Raw genomic sequence first — 21,347 nt, 5'->3', positions numbered from 1 at the left:
TCCTCCCACATCGTCACAGCTCCCTCCCTCACCTTCTTTAAAGCCTGCCCAAACCTGACCTTCTGTGAGGTCTGCATAAACACCACCTCTCTCCACCTCTCTGCTTTTTACTTTTGGTAGCACCTATCCCCTTCTAACCTACCATATAACACACCCAGGCCTTGGAGCTGTGCCACCACCTCAGACTGTCATTTCCACCCTGCCCCTTGGTTACCTCATATATAACATGAGGAGTTGGGGCCAATGATCTCTTCTGGTCTCTCAGTTCTGACATTTTCCCTGTTGAAAGGGGGAGTGTATGACCTTGGCCAAGGCACTCTTAGAAACAAACCAACTCATTACCCTGCAGCATAGGACACAGTCATACTCAGGGGTGGTGTGAGGAGAGATCACAGCAAACATAACCAACAAGTGACAGGGATTCGCAGCATTGCATAGATTAGATCAATACTGCCATCATTATCAAAAGTTCTTTTCACAAAACAGGAAAGGCAGGTATTATCATCTGTTTCACAGGTGAGGAAAATGAGGCTTAGAGAGTCTGAGCAAGCTGCCTATGAATAGGAAGCAGAAGAGCCACATCCAGGGTCAGGTTCTTATCTTTGGATATATCTAACTGCTCCATTGTTTCCAAAAACACCCTGGCAAAAGAAGACCACTATTAAATTATCCAAAATGTCAATGATTATTAACACATTCTATATGATTATAGAATATACAACATTGAAATTTGCATTTAAATGTGGTCAATCTCATGTTCTAGAGATTTCTTTACATCAAATGAAACAATAGGGCCACCACAAGATGACATCCTCTGAAAGACCTGAGCAACTGACTCTGATTCCTGGTAAGAACGGGCAACTCATTTCTCAGTAACAGCTAAGATAAGCCTCTCTCACCATCTCTTTAAAAACATTCCTCCAGAGGTATGGAATTAAGTGTTTATATTTTCCAGGACTCTCCAGCTGAAAACAGAAGAACTGACAAAACAAATGATTCAATCAATTGAGAATTATTAGTAGAGTGCCTTCGATGTCAGCAGAGTAAATAAGCAAAGCCAATGCTAAATTAGAAAGCTAGATTAAACCAAGCCTGAGAGACTATTATTGATTCAGAGCTCTGTTGGCATCCCCTGTTTTTCCAGACTTAAGCTTGTACCCTACTACCATCTCTCACACAATGATCTCAGGAAATAGGGCTGCCCACCATATTAGCCAGTTTGGACTGGGCATCCCTGGATAGAGGCTCATTCTGAAAAGAAGTTGTGTAGGTTCTCGAGTGTCTCACGGAAAGCACAGGATTCAGGAATTGACATTTACTGAACATCCCCAAAAGAATTATTGCATTTCTTCCCTCTTCTCTCTGACTTCTTACTTCATTGCCTTGACCAGCTGTTTTTAACTGAAGGATTCCCTAGAGGGCATTGTCCCACTTGATATGGGCCCTAAATCTTGGAAGTTCAAAAGAAATCTGAATTCTAAAGTACGTAAGGCTGTGGGCTACTGAACATTCAAGAGAAACTGATAACAAAATAAACAGAAAGCCAACTAAATGGGAAATGATTTTTTCAAACAACAGCTCAGATAAGGGCCTAATATCCAAAATATACAAAGAACTCATAAAACTCAACAACAAACAAACAAACAATCCAATAAAAAAATGGGAAGAGGATATGAATAGACACTTCTCCCAGGAAGAAATACAAATGGCCAACAGATATATGAAAAGATGCTCATCTTCTTTAGCTATTAGAGAAATGCAAATCAAAACGGCAATGAGATACCACCTCACACCTGTTCGATTAGCTGTTATTAGCAAGTCAGGTAATAGCAAATGTTGGAGAGGCTGTGGAGAAAAAGGAACCCTCATACACTGTTGGTGGGAATGTAAAGTAGTACAACCATTATGGAAGAAAGTATGGTGGTTCCTCAAAAAACTGAAAATAGAACTACCTTATGACCCAGCAATCCCTCTACTGGGTATATATCCCAAAAACTCAGAAACATTGATACGTAAAGACACATGCAGCCCCATGTTTATTGCAGCATTGTTCACAGTGGCCAGGACATGGAAACAACCAAAAAGCCCATCAATAGATGACTGGATAAAGAAGATGTGGCACATATACACTATGGAATACTACTCAGCCATAAGAAATGATGACATCGGAACATTTACAGCAAAATGGTGGGATCTTGATAACATGATACGAAGCGAAATAAGTACATCAGAAAAAACAGGAACTGTATTATTCCATACGTAGGTGGGACATAATAGTGAAACTAAGAGACATTGATAAGAGTGTGGTGGTTCCGGGGGGAGGGGGGAATGGGAGAGGGATAGGGGGTGGGGAGGGGCACAAAGAAAACAAGATAGAAGGTGACAGAGGACAATCTGACTTTGGGTGGTGGGTATGCAACATAATTGAACGACAAGATAACCTGGACTTGTTGTCTTTGAATATATGTATCCTGATTTATTGATGTCACCCCATTAAAAAAATAAAATTATAAAAATAAATAAATAAATAAAATAAAATAAAATAAAATTTGGCCCTGGCTGGTTTGCTCAGTGGTAGAGTATCAACCCAGCCTATGGAAGTCCCAGGTTCAATTCCTGGTCAGAGCACACAGGAGAAGCGACCATCTGCTTCTCCACCTCTCCACCTCCCCCTCCCCCTTCTATGTCTCTCTCACTCTCTCTATCTTTCTCCCCCTCCCACAGCCATGGCTCATTCAAGCAAATTGGCCCGGGCACTGAGGATAGCACCATGGCTTCACCTCAGGCACTAAAATAGCTTAGTTGCTGAGCAACAGAGCAACTGGTCCTAGATTGACAGAGCATCGCCCCATAGGGGGCTTGCCGAGTACATCCAGGTTGGATCATATGTGGGAGTCTGTCTCTTTGCCTCCCTGCCTTATTAATAAAAAAAAAAGAAAGAAAGAAATTTGAGACTCACACAACATTGGTGCCATCCTATTTCAAACTGCCACCATCAAAATGCAGTATGCCCATGACACCAGAAAGAACAGGAAACTGGGGGGAGAGGGGCACTTAGATTTTTTTTGTGTTAACCCTTAAGGTTGCCTTCAATTTAGTAATCATACATTGAAGATTTCCTTAAACAATTCCAGTTTCAACTATATTTGTCCCACTGTTTTCACAAATACACTTGTAGAATAAAATGTCCCAATTTTTGGTTTGGAAAATATGGTCAAAACAATCATTTTTTATACCACTGCAATAGTCAGTCCCAAACAGTGAGAAGGAAGTGGGCCTCACAGAGGCAGAGAGCATCATGCCGCATTAGGCCGCACTGGTATGTGATCTAAGAGCTTCTGGATGAGCAAAAAACTTCATAACCCCCATTCTACAGATGGAGGTGCAAAGTCTAAAACAGCTGGTGTAATGATGCAGAATTCCCTTGATTCTGAAGCTTCTCAAAAGTTTGGGGTTTTTTTTTTCCAAGTGAGAAGAAGGGAAATAGATTCCTGCATGCAACCTGACCAGGATCCAGCCAGCAAACCCCATCTAGGGCCAATGCTCTGCCCATCTGGGACCATGCTTGCAACCAAGCTATTTTTAGCACCTGAGGCTGAGACTCCAGGGAGCCGTATTCAGCACCTGGGGTTGATGTGCTGGAACCAATTGAGCTACGACTGCAGGAGGAGAAGAGGCAGGGTGGGAGGGGAAGGCATAGGGGGAGGGGTGGAGAAGCAGATGGTCACTTTTCCTGTGTGCCCTGACTGGGAATCGAATCTGGGACATCCAAATGCCGGGCAACACTCTACCACTGAACCAACCAGCCAGGGCCAAAAGTATTTTTTCTTAAGGCATAGTGGAAGAGGCCAAAACAGAATCTCCTCATCTACCGACCATTCAAGCTTTTTATTTCTTTTTTTTTTTTAATTGATATCTTTTTAGAAAGACGGAGAGAGGAGGGGTGGAGGAAGCTTTCATTTGTTGTTCCACTTTGTTCTGTGTTCACTGATCGCTTCCCATATGTGCCCTGACTAGAGATCAAACCCTCAACCTTGGTGTCTCAGGATGGTGCTCTAACCAACTGAGCTAACTAGTCAGGACTCAAAAGCATTGGTAATTATGAGTAAAACAAGGAGGGAAATGTTATTACATTGACAAATGGTGCCAGAATTCTTTGGAGTATTAAGACTCATTTCAAAGAGGGAGACTTCCCTGCTAAAAGTTATGAGGCACAAGAACAAACCACCAACAAAGAATAAAATACTGTCCTTTAGAAAAAATACCAACTTCTCCCTGGGGTGGCTTTAGCACAGTCTGGCTCAGAGCAGAAGGATGCACACAGGTGACCTTTAACTATCCCTACATCCCTAAGATTCTCTAAGCTGATAATGAGACATTGAGAAATACACCTGGTCTCATGCCCCTGGAGAGAGGCAAGAGGTTCCCAGTTGTAGACAGCCTGTCTGTCACTAAAAGAAACTTTTTAAAGCTGCAGGAGCCCCTGTCCAAGCTTTCCCACATCAGCTTTCCCTCACCCTCCTCCCCTCAGTGCCCAATATAGCTCTCCCATTCTCTCACTCCTATTGTTTTCCAAACATCCCTCCCTTCATCAAAGCTGTCTGGCTGGGAGCTTAATATATTGCCGGACAGTAAAACCTACCCATCAGGACCAATCCAGTCATATCTGCTCAGTCGTGCAGCACAGTAGGGGTGTGGTAGAGAAGTGGGAGGTGGGCTTTTAGGTGCCAAATGAAAAAGGCCAAAGTTGCCATTTTGCTGCTGAGCGCCAAGTGAGAAAGAGAGCACATATTTCTCCGGGGGACCCTACTCCTATTGGCAAGTTCTCTTTGAGTGATATTATTAGTCTGTAGCTTTCCCACCTCCCCACCCCATAACCCTCATCCCCACTTCTTTCCCAGCCCAATCTAAGGGCCATTTCTAGGCTTCTCCAAAAGAAAAAATGTTGCCACTAACGTTCAGTCTTGGGTTGGGATGGCTAGATTTAGACTTCAATTCTGAAGACCCTCTTAGAAATTGGCCAAAGAGTTGGCAGAGGTGTAGAAGGAAAAGGAATGTAGGAATGGGGGGAAAGGATCTCAGAGATGGTCAGATTCTAACTACAACTTGATTTTTTAAAAGTCTTTTCATTTTTTCAGAACGAATTAACATGCTCCCAGGAATCCAGAGGGACCTAAACTAAGTATCTGATGTTTATGTAACAGTTTTACACTTTTCCACTCAAACTCAACAATGGGAGTGATATAAGAACTACTGAGTGCTGTGGCTGTAGTGCATGTTCGGCACTTTTGATGTTGGGGAATTTCATGGATCACAGGAATCGCTCTGGCTAGGAACTGTAAACCTCATCCTGGGAGTAGGTTCTGTTGACTCTCTATGGGAGCTGCTGGCTAAGTGGCTGCTCTAGAAACATGACCGGAGGCATATTTACAGTCCCTTACCAACCAGAATGGTAAGTAGCCATCTTATCCTTTAGGGAGCCTGTTAACACGGATATGTATGCATTGTTCTGCCTCTTCAAAGCCAGGAGAAATCTATGCTGTACTGAAAACTGACCTGGGCTTGTTGCTAGAAAATCAGGGCCCACAGCCCACCTCTGCCCTCACTAGCTGAGCCAGCTCAGTCTGTCTCCCTACCTGGTAATGGCGGCTGGTAATGCTAGTTTACTAGTTCTCAAACACCCATCTGTGGACCTGTCAGTTTCGGTCCAAATGAATTTTTCAGCAGCCTATGACAAAAATGTGAGAATGATGTAGTAAACGATGCAGTAAATTTTTCATCAAGTTAAATGTGTTTGGTTAGAGGACTGTCTTCATTCTGAAATTATGTCCTTTCTAGTTTTGTGGTATTAAAATTCCCCTTTTATGAAATGATGGTGAATACAAACAGTAGTCACAGTTAGTGATTTATGTTTCTTATTTTTATGTCCTCACTTGGAAAAATAAGTTGGCGGCCCTATGTTGGCCACCCTATTGTGTTGTTGTTGTTATCATACTAGTCTGTGAAATCCAGGTGTGAGAATTACTGACCTAGTTCACAGGATGTTATGAGGACTGAAATAAGATACATAAGAGTATATAATTTATAAATAGATGGAGGCTACCCAAACCTAAGGTGCTATTTTAATCATTACCTAAAACCAGGATCCCCTTGTGAAATGTTCTGGTGGATGCCGTGGGGTTGGAATCTTGAACTTTACAGTTTAGTTTCCATCTTTAATCTGTTCACTAAATTTTCACAAGCAAAAGAAAACAGAATTGCATCTTTGAACAAGAGAAGAAAAACATTCTTCTTTGAGTTTAGATTTCTCGCTGCTCCTGAGAGTGAGAACAGTTTGTGGAACAGTTTGCTCTGACTTCCTTTAAAGTCTAATTTTACTATGAGACATCAGGAGACCTGAGGCACTTTGCCTCAGCACCTCTAAGGCTTCTCTCCTTAACAGCATAGTTGGCCTGTTTCAATGGCATGGAATTAAAAAGATTTTGTCCTAAGTTACAGTTTCTCTCCTTCCATTGTTACAAGACACACTGTAAGTAGACTTTTAAAAATGAAACATAACAAACAACAAAAGAAAACCACTCAACCCTAGCATTGCCTGGCTTGAGTTTGGAAACTACAAATGGGATAGTCAGGAGGGTTTTCATGTGTCATGGACATGTGTCATGACAATCACGTTTGAGGTTATACAAAACAATGTTTCAAAACTGTAAGTTTTGGATCAATTTACTATCCCTTTCTAGTTTTACCATTTCTTTACAAATCCCCCATCTCCCCACTGCTACCATCAGCAAAGAGGACTTGAGTTTCCTAGGCTCTAAGTAATCATGGTATTACATGTATTCAGGGACTGAGAATTTCAGATTTTAGATGATTACTGTTCGTCCCATCCACTGGTGTCAATGGAGCTCCCACTCTGTAATGGTCTTTGTTCTGTGTTATGATGGTTCGTGGGAGATGAAGACAAAATGGTATCTACCCTCTGAAAGCTTTTGATCCTAAAGGGGCAAAACAAGACTGAGAGCATACAGTCAAAGCTTTCAAGACTGAAAGCTTTTGATCCTAAAGGAGCATACAGTCCTGAGAGCATGTGCTTGCCGCACACATTCATGTGGGTACATGAGTTAAATGCACACAGAACTGACCTGTGGTGGCACAGTGGATAAAGCGTAGACTTGGAAATGCTGAGGTCGCCGGTTCGAAACCCTAGGCTTACCTGGTCAAGGCACATATGGAAGTTGATGCTTCCTACTCCTCCCCCCTTCTCTCTGTCTATCTTTCTCTCTCTCTTCTCTCTCTCTCCTTTCTAAAATGAATAAATAAAAAATAAAAAATTAAAAAAAAATGCACACAGAAATCCCAAAGGACTAATATAGTAGTACAATGTAAGTAAGATTTCAAAACTGAGTTGATGAATCAATGGGGCTAAGACACTAGCAACACTAGATTTAGTATACATTAATGCCAGACTTGAACATGTAGGAGTAAATTACATGGTTGTTGTTTTAAAATGAATGTTAGAATTAACTATTTGATAAGAAATTCTGGGGAGGTTTTGTTTTGTTTTGTTTTGTTATTTTGGTTCTACCACCAATAGGATTTTTGCTTAGACTGCTTACCTGATTGTGATGTTTCCCGTTTTTGGGGGAAAGATAGTGTGAATGGCTGCCATTGTTACAGGGCAAGCACTAGATTTAACCATGAATTGAGGAGTGTTCGCAGCAGAATTATAACCAGGTGCATGCAACTGAGAGTCTGAACCGCTGGTTCTGAGCAGAGGACCCTCTCTCACTCTCCATTCCCCATTTCTAAACTCTTCCCAATGCGAGAGTCATGACTGGGGAGGCCACAGCTGCTCCCAGCTTCCCAGAAGGGAAGGAGCTACTGGTGGATGCCCTCACATAATTGGGAGTTTTGGGGGTCCAAGAAGAGCAATGCTTTCTGCTCTCCAACAAGAAGCAGATAGCTGTTGTGTGTATCCTGAGAGCATTGGTTGGGTATCATTCATATCTGCAATCAGTGTTGGTACCAAGTACTCTCTGGCCAGACGCCAAACCACAGGTTGGAAGGAGGCTTTAAGATGCCATTTTGTTTATCCTCTCCTAAAAATAAAAATCACACCTAATTTAAAATATCACTTTTCATCACTCATTCAGGTGTTTAACAAATATCGCTGTCATTAAAGCAACAGGTGCCTGGCCTGTGGTGGCGCAGTGGATAAAGCGTAGACCTGGGATGCTGAGGTCGCTGATTCAAAACCCCGGGCTTGCCCGGTCAAGCCACATATGACAAGCAACCAATGAACAACTAAAGTGAAGTAATTATGAGTTGATACTTCTCTCTCCCCCCACTCCCTGTAAAATAAATTTTAAAAATATTTTTAAATAATCAACAGGCATATTCTTTTGTCCCCATGTGACTTTCAACCCTATAGGGTAGGACATGGCTGGCAGAAGCTCAGAGCAGCATCTCTCAGAAGGGCTCTTGCCCTGGCCTAAGTGCAGCAATGACTAAATGCCACACTCTAGAGATGTCCAAGCTGGAGGAACATCTGTCTTAGACTGAGGTGGAAGTTTTGGTCATGGGCCATCATCAGGTACCAGCTTGCACAACAGGTGTGCACTGGATGAATGACCCAGTTTGCACACATCATTCCTGTCATTTCCACCCCATTTACATTAGTCATTGCTGTTGCTAGGGGATTATCTACTATCACATTTAATGGTGGTTGTTTTTTGTTTTTACAGATTAATTTTTAGCTTTGTCAAAATAACCACATGTTATAGATCCCAACAATTTCATTGTGTGGGACATTAAAAGTGTCCTAGTGGACCTTCTTCATTCTATAACATGAGTCCTTCCCAAAGCACTCTACCCATTCCTTGGGTTTAAAAAAGTAGTAAGAATTTAAAAATACTGCTCTCAATTTGTAAAACTACTAAGAAAGGTTTCCCGATTTCAACCTGGTGGAAAGAAAACATAAATTAAGATAAAGGAGTCAGAGAACTGTGTAGCTCTAATCCCAAGCAGTATATCTCAGTGGCATCATGGAAAAGACCCAGCCTTTGGAATCGGGCAGACAGATCTGCTGCTATTTAGTTTATCATAGACTATTCATCTAACCTCTCTGAGCCTGTTTTCTCTGATGCTGGAAACAAGTTTGTTAACAAACACTTATTGAGCTTTCATTATTTGCTGGACTCTGAGAGCACTGAGTATATAGCTGTAAATTAAACAGTATGGTTCATATCTTCGTGAAGATTATAGTCTATCAGGACCAAATTAAATGAAATGATATAATGTCAATGGTCCATCACAAAGTAGGTATTTAATAAATATGTTTCCTTCCACTTCCCTTCAAATATACAACTATAGCTCAACAGAGTCAAAAGTAAGATAGCTACAATTTCATATGTACAAAAATTTTGTTGGGGCTCAGACACTCATGGTATATGAACCTTAATATTATGCTTCATGTATCTTAGTTCTGCTTATGATCTTGAATTAATTCCATGTACTCATGACTTCTATTTATGGTCCACAATGAATCTGTACTTTGGGTGGAGTTCATGGAATTATACACATATTTATCTTTTTAGACGGCTTGTGGAGTGCCTGATAACAAGTATTACCATTACATCTAATTTACAAATAAGAAAGCTAATGCAAGTAGATTCTTTTATGCCTCTTTTGTCCCCTAGTCATAGTCTGCTTAGAGGAAGCACTCATTTGGAACTGTTTACACATGGACTGTTCCATAAATTCAGAAAGGAGAGGTACCCCAAGGGTTAGCAGCGACTTACTCAGGGTTGCACTGTGGTAGCTCAGCTTTTACCTCCTCCCGCCTCCAGGTTGGTGAGAAATGGGCGACTGGAGTTTCCTGGGGAACATTTTGGAGGAGGTGAATGAGCACTCCACGGTCATTGGCCGAGTCTGGCTCACTGTGCTTTTCATCTTCCGGATCCTCATCCTTGGCACGGCCGCAGAGTTTGTGTGGGGAGACGAGCAGTCCGACTTCGTGTGCAACACGCAGCAGCCAGGCTGCGAGAACGTCTGCTACGATGAGGCCTTCCCCATCTCCCACATCCGCCTCTGGGTGCTGCAGATCATCTTCGTCTCCACGCCTTCACTGGTGTACGTGGGCCATGCTGTGCACCACGTGCGCATGGAGGAGAAGCGCAAGGAGCGCGAGGCGGAGGAGTTGTGCCAACAGGCGGCAGGCAGCGGTGGAGAGAGGGTTCCGCTCCCCGCCGACCAGAGCAGCATCAAGAAGAGCAGCAGCAGCAGCAAAGGCACCAAGAAGTTCCGGCTGGAGGGGACGCTGCTGAGGACCTACATCTGCCATATCATCTTCAAGACCCTCTTTGAGGTGGGCTTCATAGTGGGCCACTACTTCCTGTACGGGTTCCGAATCCTGCCCCTCTATCGCTGCAGCCGGTGGCCGTGCCCCAACGTGGTGGACTGCTTCGTGTCTCGGCCCACTGAGAAAACCATCTTCATCCTGTTCATGTTGTCTGTGGCTTCTGTGTCCCTCTTCCTCAACATTCTGGAGATGAGCCACCTGGGCCTGAAGAGGATCAGGTCTGCCTTCAAGAGGCCCATAGAGCAGCCACTGGGGGAGATTCCTGAAAAGTCCCTCCATTCCATTGCTGTCTCCTCCATCCAGAAAGCCAAGGGCTACCAGCTCCTAGAAGAGGAGAAAATCGTGTCCCATTATTTCCCTTTGACTGAGGTCGGCATGGTGGAGACCAGCCCACTTTCTGCTAAGTCTTTCAGTCAGTTTGAGGAGAAGGTGGGCACAGGGCCTTTAGGAGACTTGTCTGGGGCTTACCAAGAGACACTGCCTTCCTACGCTCAGGTGGGAGCACAGGAACTGGAGGAAGAGGAGCAACCAGTGGAGGAAGAAGCAGACCCTGAGGTGGCTGAGAAGAGGCAGGAAGCAGACAGAGTGAGCACAGAAGGGCTGGAGCCCACAGCAATGCTGGAGGGGGAGAAACCCGTAGAGACCCCCAGAGTGGGGAAGGAGGGTGAGAAAGAAGAGCTGCAGGCTGAGAAGGTGTCAAAGCAAAGGCTACCAACTGAGAAGGTGCCTTACTTGTGCCCAGAGCTGACCGGTTCCGACATCAGACCCTTAAGCAGGCTGAGTAAAGCCAGCAGTCGGGCTAGGTCAGATGATCTAACCATATGAAGTGGTGCCTAAGAACACAAGAAGACACATGAGCTAACCTATAGGGCAGGGGTTGGGAACCTATGGCTCGTGAGCCAGATATGGCTCTTTTGATGGCTGCATCTGGCTCGCAGACAAATCTTTAATAAAAAAAATAATACCGTTAAAAATATAGAACATTTTCATGTATTACAATCCATTCATTTCCTACAGCTCATGTTCATGGTTGCGGGTGGTTGGAGCCAATCACAGCTGTCCTTCGGGACAACACCAAATTTTTATTGGATAATGCGTAAGGTACACGGGTGGTTGTATGGCTCTCACAGAATTACATTTTAAAATATGTGGCGTTCATGGCTCTCTCAACCAAAAAGATTCCCGAGCCCGGCATAGGGCAAATGAAAGGAAATGATGCCAACGTGATTTGAGCTTTCTGTCCCTCCCCTCCCACTGACCCCTCATTAGAGAGGTGTGCAGTGAAACAGTGTATGATGTATAAGTAGGAAACTATCTTTCCCATATATAACGGATACCAAGACAAATCCCGTGTCCCATCAAAGTTCCCAGTCTCATATGATTACTGGGCCCCTTCACCCCAATGGCTGTGGGACTCTGCTTTAGTCCCCATTTCTTCATAGAAATCCTGATCAGAGTTAGGATTGCTTCATAGCTTTTTACTAGTGTTACCTCAAGCCCACTAACTCAGCTGTACTTTGTCACCCCAGCCCTTCCCTAGAGGGCATTCTTTAACCCTATATCAGGTATCCCAAATGCAAACACCTATAGGATACAGGCTGGTGATTTCAACTGGTGAGGCCTGTTCAGATAGTGGTACCTGGCCATCTGATTTTTCAAGAGATGCCAGAAATGCAAACATTTAAGTGAAATTTATAATATTTTTAGTATTTCCAACTAAATTTTCAATATGCCATGTGGGCCAAGTAAAATATATGTGAGCCGAGTTTAACCCGTGAGGCACCAATTTGCAAGGTTAGCTTACACTAGCGAACCCAGCTTTCCTATGGTATTGGTCATACTGTTTATGGTTTCAACTTGTTTCTGTGGCTTCCAAACCCCATCACACCATTTTGGAGTGTTCAGTTGAAATCATCAGTCCAGGAGATACCCAGTGTTCTCATTGTCCTTTCTTTTGAGTCACTACAGCATCTGGATTCTGACATAATTACATCCATCCTATTGCTGGAATTTCTGCCCTGGTCACCATCAGAGCAAGAATGCTAGACTTCAGATCCTCTCCCTGTGAACTAAAAAGGTTTTTAGGCCTGGCATTATACTTCCTTGAAGCAAAGCAGGCTGCTTTTTTTTCCTCTCAGCTTCCAACATCAGTGCTCAGCCTCTCTTCATCAGAACAGGGAGTAAGCCCGGATTTAAGCCAGAGTCTACCTGCCCACAGACCTGCCTTACGGAGAGTCAATTCTCAGGCTCCAGCTGTGTACAGGAAGGCCCATGAAAGTGACACTAAGAAGAATCACTTACAAAGCTAAGTCCAAACTGCCAGGGTCCCAAAGTTCAGTCCCAGGCCAGGCTTCATTCCTGGAAGGGATGTAGAGACTAAAGGGGACAAGAGGATTCTCAAAGGTCTCTGTTCATTCCCGCAGCCAATAATCCTCAAGTACTGGGTCCAGGAGAAACCCTCAGGTAACAAGTGCATGTTTTACACAGGGAGCAGTTTTACCTAGAGCCAATCAATGCTAAGAGCAGAGGGAGAAAGTCAGTGTTCAATTGAAATCATCAGTGGTCACCAACACGGTTCATCTAAACCAGGGGTCTCAAACTCACGGCCCGCGGGCCGCATGCGGCCCGCCGAACAATTCTGTGCGGCCCGCAGACTAATCCACGAAGTTCAAAATATTTTGGATAAAATTAAGTAAGCCTAGGGGCCTACTTGTATTTTTCATTTCTCTAGCATCCTAGCTAGATATTAGCTTAGTTAACAGCAGTTGTGATGCGAACTACAGTTTCTGGTCGTTTTGTGACACTGAGTAAACTGCATGTACGATTGTGCTTGTTGTACTGATTTTTTTTTTGTTTTCAACTGCAGTGAGAAAAGTGTTGCGTAACAGTTGCCTTTTGTAGACCTAGTGCGGCCCGCCCAATGGCTGTGCTCTTGCTCTGCGGCCCACATGCTGAGTTGAGTTTGAGACCCCTGATCTAAACTAAAGTTATGCTTCATAAATTACAATGCTAAGACTAAGGTAGTTAGGATGGAAACCAAGTTGACATGGCAGGGATTTGGACAGGAGATCATCAGGGGACCCAAAAGAGGTACCCAGAAAAACTGCCTATATTCTATCTTACCCACAACCAGCATCATCCTAAAGTATGCATATCCTTTGTGCTGCCCTCTGGTTATCACCTTCCTTTTAAAATATTCATCCCAGAGCGAAGTCTCCTCTAAAACCATGTCTCCCCTTTAACAATATCCCTATTTCTTGGTGCCCCACTCTAAAGCAGAGGAATCTAAAAATTAAATTTACTCTAAGGTCTGATTTTTTTATAATTACTCCAGGAAAGCCTGTCTGGAGGTGGCACAGTAGATAAAGTACAGAACGCTGGGGTCGCTGGTTCGAAGCCCCATTATCTCCAGCTCTGAGTGCTGGTTCATCAGCGCAGGGTCACTGCCTTGAGCAAAGGAATTGTCCACACAATCCCAAAGCTCACCACCTTGAGCCCAAAGGTTGCTGGTTTGAAAAGCCCAAGATCACTGGCTTGAACCAAAGGACACTGGCTTGGGCCCTGATCAAGGCATGTAAGAAAAGTAAGTAATGAGTAACTAAAGCGAAAGCAACTACAAATTGATACTTCTTACCCTCTCTCTCCTGTTCTCGTTCTCTCTCTCTCTCTCTCTCTCTCTCTCTCTCAATAAATAATAAAAATAAATAAAATTTAAATGTTTTAAAAAATAATTACTCCAGGGAAATTTTACATTTTAAAAGAGAAAGCCTAAAATATATTTTACCTATGTTCATCCAAAGTGATCAACTTTCTGTGAAGGAATGTATCAGGCACTGAATAGAACATAGATATTTATCTTATAACATGTTACTTTCTGGCTACTGCTTGAATATTCCCCTTGCAGCCCACACTATTCCATACCTTCTTCACTATGGTTAGAGAAGTAACAAATTTCCAGGCCTGAGAACCAGACAAAGCATCGCTGACCCCCAATGGCTACACTATTGCTCCTATAGTTTTGCTCTTAAAGACCAATTTTAAGAAAACACAAATTCAGAGCCTGAGAGCAGCTCTGTTCTTTCCAGATAAAGGACAACATGTCTATCTCAACTAGGACATAATCCAAAAAGGGGGGGGGGGGGACTGTTCTAAGTGGAAACTGCTCGTGCTGTTTACAAGCTGTTGGAGTGGTGTAGGGACAGCTTCTGGTCTCTCTCCTGAGCCACAAGTATGTAAGTCAATGTATTTCCTTGGATAAATCAGCATCCTGCTTCACTCCACATACACTGCCACCATGGAAGTTGACATTTTCCCTCAGCCTTCCCAACAAAAGAGGAAGCCTATTTTTAGAAGAAACAGACACAATCATCAAGGGACATGGATTTTCTTTCTGCCATTTAGGAGCTGTGTTATTATCATCCCCTAAGTTCTCTGAATCTCAGTTTTTTGTCTACAGACAAGAGATAGTCACCTACTTACCTCCAGGGGTATCATGAGGATTAATGAGTTGGTTGCCAAACCTGGAGCCTGTTGAGTAGTGCCACTTCCTGAAAGGCTCTTCTGACAGCAGGGAGACCGGGAAGAAGGGCAGTTGGATGCTTTTCATCTGACCCTTCCCATGTGCCTGATGAGTTTTTTAGTGCAGAATAGATACTCCAGAGATTACTTTTCTCAGGGAAGACACAAAACAGAATCTTGACACCATATGTTTAGAAGGAACCTGAGACTCTTTGACCTTGAGAAATGTCTGGGATAGATTGGTAACTATTTTCACCCTCTTAAAAATGTCTCTTTGTGCACCATCTTTTTTATTTTTTATTTTTTTAATTCAGTGAGAGGCATGGACACAGAGAGACAGACTCCGCATGTGCCCTGACTGGGATCCACCCGGTAAGCCTACTAGGGGGTGATGCTCTGCCCATCTAGAGCGTTGCTCTGTTGCTCAGCAACTGAGCTCTTCCTAGAGCCTGAGGCAGAGGCCATGGAGCCATCCTCAGCACCTGGGGCCAACTCGCTTCTGGCTGCAGGAGGGGAAGAGAGAGAGAGAATGAAGCGAGAGGAGGAGGGATGGAGAAGCAGATGGGTGCTTCTCCTGTGTGCCCTAAGAATAGAATCCGGGACATCCAAATGCCAGTCCAATGCTCTAACATTGATCCAGCTGGCCAGGGCCTTCCATGCCCCATCTTAAGCTGTCACACAACTGTTGCCAGCTTCCATTCACAAGCAACTCTGTGCTCATGGAGGTCCTTACTCTCTCTCTACAACTGGATCTCTTAGTATCTGGGGTTTTGGGGGGGGGGGGGGTTTCTGTATTTTTCTGAAGCCGGAAACAGGGAGAGACAGTCAGACAGATTCCCGCATGCGCCCGACCAGGATCCACCCGGCACGCCCACCAGGAGGTGATGCTCTGCCCCTCCGGGCGTCGCTCTGTTGCGACCAGAGCCACTCTAGCACCTGGGGCAGAGGCCGAGGAGCCATCCCCAGTGCCTGGGCCATCTTTGCTCCAGTGGAGCCTCGGCTGCGGGAGGGGAAGAGAGAGACAGAGAGGAAGGAGAGGGGGAGGAGTGGAGAAGCAGATGGGTGCTTCTCCTGTGTGCCCTGGCTGGGAATCGAACCCAGGACTTCTGCACACCAGGCAGACACTCTACCACTGAGCCAACCGGCCAGGGCCAGTATCTGTTTTGAGGCAAATAATTATGACTGACTCCAGATTACGATCCCCCAGCTCCACTAGCTCCAGCTTTAGATCCTACTCCTTGTCCTTCTCTTGTTAGACTAATCCTTTATGGCACATGGGCTTATCAATAAAAAGTATTAAACAGCAGGACATAAAAAGTGCTGCTCCATCCAGAGGAAAAGGTCTAATTGATTAATAGCAGTTATAACACTTCCATCAGGGGAGAGCTGTGACCAGGAGGAACAGAGTTACTCAAAGTTTATTTAGAAAGTTTCAAGCCTGGCTCAGTAATCCCCATGCCTAGCATTTGGGGCATTATATAAAGGCCTATCTGCTTTTCAACATATCACTTGCTACACAGGTGAAACATCCAACACAGAATTAGACAAATATTCCTGAAGGTCAATGAGACCTGGGGATCAGATTTTCCCATAAAAAGCAATGAAGTTCAAGTCAGTAATGTTGGTTGATTCTTGTCAGCTCTGGGAACCCCAAGATGTCACATATCTATTCCATCTGACAATTTTCCCTCAGTTAACTGGGGGAGTATCATAAGATAGGTAAAGTAAAATAATACCCAGGAAACACTATACACATACTACAAGAAATAAGTGGGTTTTCTTTAACTCACTAATTTGAACATGAAGGAAAGTAAAGGAGGCCTTATCCAAATTGGTCAGAAGTCATTTTTATAAAATGTGTACTGAAGCAATGACAGTCATCACTTTCACATATCCACACTGTTGACTAAAATATTGGTATAAAGTGAACCAATAAGAAAAGTAAAAGAAGTAAATGAGGGGAAAGATAAACATTTCTGTAGTCTTGAACTTCTAAGAATTACACTACAGCCTGACCAGGCGGTGGCGCAGTGGATAGAGCGTCGGACTCGGACACGGAGGACCCAGGTTCGAGACCCCGAGGTCGCTAGCTTGAGCACGGGCCCATCTGGTTTGAGCAAAAGCTCACCAGCTTGGACCCAAGGTCACTGGCTCGAGCAAGGGGTTGCTTGGTCTGCTGAAGGCCCACGGTCAAGGCACATATGAGAAAGCAATCAATGAACAACTAAGGTGTCGCAATGCGCAACGAAAAACTAATGATTGATGCTTCTCATCTCTCTGTTCCTGTTTGTCCCTGTCTATCCCTCTCTCTGACTCTCTTTCTCTGTCTTTGTAAAAAAAAAAATCTATAAAAAAAAAAAAAAAAAAAAGAATTACACTACAAAAAAGAACATCTCTAATCATTCAAAAATGCATTCCTGAAGGTGCTGTTGCAGCTACTCAGCTTACTAGGTCTTATGGCAGTGGTTCTCAAACTTTCTGAAGTCAGGGCACATTTAAAATCCTACAAATAATTGTAGGTGCACTATATACAAATTTCTGAGAAATATGTTATAATTAAGTCAAATATTAAAGAAAAAAATATAAAGTCCAAGTGTGCTTTTATGGTAATTAAACAAAATAAATTTGACAAAATTAAATTTATTCTGACATTAAAAAATATTTTTGTTACATTTTTTGAGTTATGCTTTTTTAGAATTCATAAAAAGGAGGGGTTGAAATATTTTTAAAAAGACAAAATGTTATCTTTTTATATAGAGAGATACATTCTTAGTGTGATTTAGTAAATTTGGCAGGTCCCGGCACGAATGTGGTAAGTTTTTTCATTCTTGTGTTTATGAGAAACATGAGCCTGATGTGTCCTAGCAGTTTCTTCAATGTTTGGGCATATATTTATATTTGAAAGGTAAACTCTCATTTCCTCATCAATATATTGAAGAATTTCTCTCTTTTTACTCTTAATTGTGTTGAGTGCAGAAAACCCCCACCATACATATCATCTTAACTTTACACCAAACAAAGGATAGAAGAAACTTGCCTTCAGTCTTTCCGGGGAACATGGGGGGTAGTATAAACAATCCAGCATCACAGCTTAACAGCTTTTTGCAACCTAGTCAGGCAAGTGAGGTTGGGGGGTTGGGCAGACTGTCAGCTTACAGCCAATTCCCCAACCTCTGTCCCCCAAAAATCTAAACTTCAAAAACCCTGTTGGTATTTTGGTCCCCAATAGGCACATATTTCTCTGAAATACCATAGGGCACACCTGGAAATCTTCTAGGGTGCACCAGTGTGCCCTGGCGCACACTTTGAGAACCACTGTCTTATGTGTAGAGATGTACCAGCCCCTGAAACAGTCTCTGACTCCTGGCAGAAGGGAGTTAATCTATGAAATCTAAAAAAGCTGCATGCAGCACCCTTCAGTCTAAGCCATGTGGAAGGCCTGGGGCAAGGCTGCTACAGATATTACTCTTCATGAGTTCCTGAAAAGGGTCATTAGAGCATGCTGAGGGAAAGAACAAGTGTACCACACACACAGCATCTCTCATCCTACTCCCGCTACCTCCTCCTCTCCTTCCTCTGACCCCAAATTATTCCTCTATGCATGTTGTATGAACATGATCACACAACCCAAGTTAACAAAGGGTTTGTTTTGCCTAGTTGGATGGAAACCCTGTGAACATAAATACAACCTGTGAAGTGAAGTAAGTGTGTGCCTAGAAGTGATAGTGAAATAGTCAGGAAAACTTTCCCTTCTTATAATTATTGTACTGCATTAAATATGTAATTGAGAAGGAAGGAGAAAAGGAAAACAAAATTCTAGGTTTCTCAGTTAGACAAGAGGGAAGAAAGATTTTTATGAAAGACAGGGCACTCTTCACTGCCCTATACATTACAGCTCCCAAAGCTGGGAAGGAGTGCTGTTCTTCTGTGGAAGTGGGCAACAGGGAGAAATGGAATATACTGTAAACTCATGCCCTGCTGTCTTCTGGAAGTTCTCCAGGGAAGACAAAGAGAATTCTGGAAGAATTCATAAAGTTTCCTGAAGGGAAAAATAGATGACCCCACTCTCTTTTTCTGTAAATTTTTTCATCTATGAAATAGGATTAATAAAGACTCAGGTAAAAAAACACAGTCATGACAAACTTCCTGGGGAAATCTCTGGTAAAGGAGAGAGCCATTATTGGGATTATGTCCTGAACTCTCCAATCTTCCACATCCTTATGTCAGAGCTAATAGTCACATGTTAGATTGTTACAAACAAATAAAACTAACTTGACTTTGTGATCTTTGTGTTTTCTTTTGACCTGTCACCCAAGATAGACTGTGAAGAATCTTCCCGTTTCTGGTTATTCTTCCTTTGAAATTAAAAAGTCAGAGAACAAGAAGACTGGGGTGTGGTGAGGGGGGCAGTAGTATGCTGGTAAATATTTAACAACCAGCTCTCTCCAGAGTCAAGAGGCTCCAGTTTTGCCAATTTCCTTGGTGCAAATTCTCCCACCATGACCAGTTTCAAACTACCAACATAATGTCACTGAACACAAAGATAAGATGTGCAGGAGCATAACATTATAAAATATTTCTACCATATAATAAATATAAATGATCTCAAAAGCATGGGTAAAATAATTAAGAATTGAAGAGGTTTTGATATTTATTACCTTTGTGTTTCATTTTTTTAAGTTTATGCAATTTGTCAATAATGACTGTACTTAACAACTAGCTTACAAAATTTCAGGATATTCAGCAAATGATGTTTACAAGCCAGTACAAGTCAACCCAGCACACATCTGGATGAAACAAAGGAGTATCTGAAACATGAAACAGAGGAGAACATGAAAACTCTCCTTGTCATTTGAGATTTGATCCCTCCCTTGCTCACACAAACCTCGAGAAAAATTAAAAAGTACATATACTTATTTGGCCTTATGGGAAGAGGCTAAGGAACAGGATTTATTCTATTCCATGTGACTGAGAACTGTAGGAAGAGTTAAAATTATTCATTACAGATAAAAATAAATAGGCAACTTAATATAAGCCAAATGATTTTGCCTGGAATTTATCATGTCATCTCTGCTTCAAATTCTTCAATGGCTCTTCATTGCTTACCCAATAAATTCTAAATATTTTAACATGACTTAGAAAGCCCTTGTAACTGACTTCAGGCCATGTATAGAACATATCTGTTTCACCTCCCCAGAATCTAGTCACCCTTTTTCTATAATAGCATCTCAATTTTTACCTAGGGAAAACAGCCTTCTCCAGTTGAACATCATCTCAGTGTAACTCTTAGTAATATTTGTCCAGCTTCCCCTGGTTGTAGATCAGAGTTTTTTGTTGTTGGTGTTTCTTGTGGGTTTTTTTGTTGTTGTTGTTTTGGTTTGGTTTGGTTTTTTTATTCAAATGGCCAATTATACACTTTCTCCCTGGAATCTCCATATTTTTTAAGAGAAATTTATTTATTTATTTATTTTAAATATTTTATTTACTGATTTTTAAGGAGGAGTAGAGGAGAGAGAGAGGGAGAGAGAAGCATTTGTATGTGCCTTGACTGGGCAAGTCCGTAGTTTCGAACTGGTGACCTCAGCGTTCCAGGTTGATACCTAATCCACTGCACCACCACAGGTTAGGCTGGAATGTGCCTCTTGAGTGGAGTAACAGAGAGATAAAAACTTGGTTGAAATTCATTTATCTTAACAGAAGTCCCTGAAGAGACTCATAATTAATTCCCCCTTTCCTAGATTTCTCAAAGATGCTTTAATCCTCTTTTTCCAGATTTTGGTTCATCAGCCTTCCTTCAAATTGCTAAGCTACCTCAGAGTTCCATTTTTTATTCAGTAGATGAAGCATCAACCTGGGACACCGAGGACCCAGGTACAAAACCCCAAGGTCGCCGGCTTAAGCTTGGACTCATCCAGCTTAAGCACAGGCTCACCAGCTTGAGGGTGGGATCATAGACATAATTCATTGGTCACTGGCTTGAGCCCAAAGGTTGCTGATTGGAAACCTAAGGTCACTGGTTTGAGCAAGGGGTCACTGGCTTGGCTGGAGCCCCTTGGTCAAGGCACATATGAGAGGAGTTGATACTTCTCATCTCTCTCCCTTCATGTCTGTCCCTGTCTCGCGAAAAGAAAAAAGAAAAATTAATATAGCCAGAATTATCTCTATTGCTTGCAAGCCCCTGATATACCATCTTTTTACCATCATTGGCTGGCCCTCAATATGAACAGGCTTATCACATAATGATGAATAAACTCCATATTCTTCAGGACTCTGTGCTGTCCTTTTTTTTCTATGATCAGCTCCTTCTCATCCTCCAAGATTCAGCTCAGTTGTCTCCTTCTTTATGAAATTTCACAATCTTCCCAAGACAAAGTCAGTTGGTCCCTCCTTTGTGACCCCCTCAGTAGTTCTAAGCATTTCTATTATAGCACTTACCAAATTGACTTACTTCTTGTGTTCTCCCTTATAT

The 21,347-nt window shown here is 42.8% G+C and overlaps 1 protein-coding gene and 1 non-coding gene across 4 annotated transcripts; one reads left to right on the top strand and one right to left on the bottom strand.

Moving 5' to 3' along the window:
* Window positions 1-4,753: 4,753 nt before the first annotated feature.
* GJA8 (gap junction protein alpha 8) lies at window positions 4,754-11,292 on the top strand. 3 transcript variants are annotated; one of them, XM_066366092.1, is made up of 3 exons: window positions 4,754-4,818; window positions 5,139-5,452; window positions 9,849-11,292. In XM_066366092.1, the coding sequence occupies exon 3, from the start codon at window positions 9,860-9,862 to the stop codon at window positions 11,183-11,185; it is 1,326 nt and encodes a 441-aa protein (XP_066222189.1). In that variant the 5' UTR covers window positions 4,754-4,818; window positions 5,139-5,452; window positions 9,849-9,859; the 3' UTR covers window positions 11,186-11,292. The 3 variants fall into 3 exon arrangements, with proteins under 3 accessions (XP_066222189.1, XP_066222188.1, XP_066222190.1); XM_066366091.1 differs by lacking the exon at window positions 5,139-5,452 and having other exon boundaries at window positions 4,762-4,818; XM_066366093.1 differs by lacking the exons at window positions 4,754-4,818; window positions 5,139-5,452 and adding an exon at window positions 8,284-8,314.
* Window positions 11,293-15,954: 4,662 nt separating this feature from the next.
* TRNAT-GGU (transfer RNA threonine (anticodon GGU)) lies at window positions 15,955-16,030 on the bottom strand. Its single transcript has one exon. It is a non-coding gene; the product is annotated as a tRNA-Thr (tRNA).
* Window positions 16,031-21,347: the final 5,317 nt, after the last annotated feature.

Source organism: Saccopteryx leptura, chromosome 2 (assembly GCF_036850995.1).
Source record: "Saccopteryx leptura isolate mSacLep1 chromosome 2, mSacLep1_pri_phased_curated, whole genome shotgun sequence".
Lineage (NCBI taxonomy): Eukaryota > Metazoa > Chordata > Mammalia > Chiroptera > Emballonuridae > Saccopteryx > Saccopteryx leptura.
This window is presented reverse-complemented; position numbering and strand designations above follow the sequence as displayed.

What these genes read in the sequence shown, in the direction of transcription:
- GJA8 (XM_066366092.1), top strand. Translation starts at nt 9,860, where the DNA reads ATGGGCGACTGGAGTTTCCTGGGGAACATTTTGGAGGAGGTGAATGAG.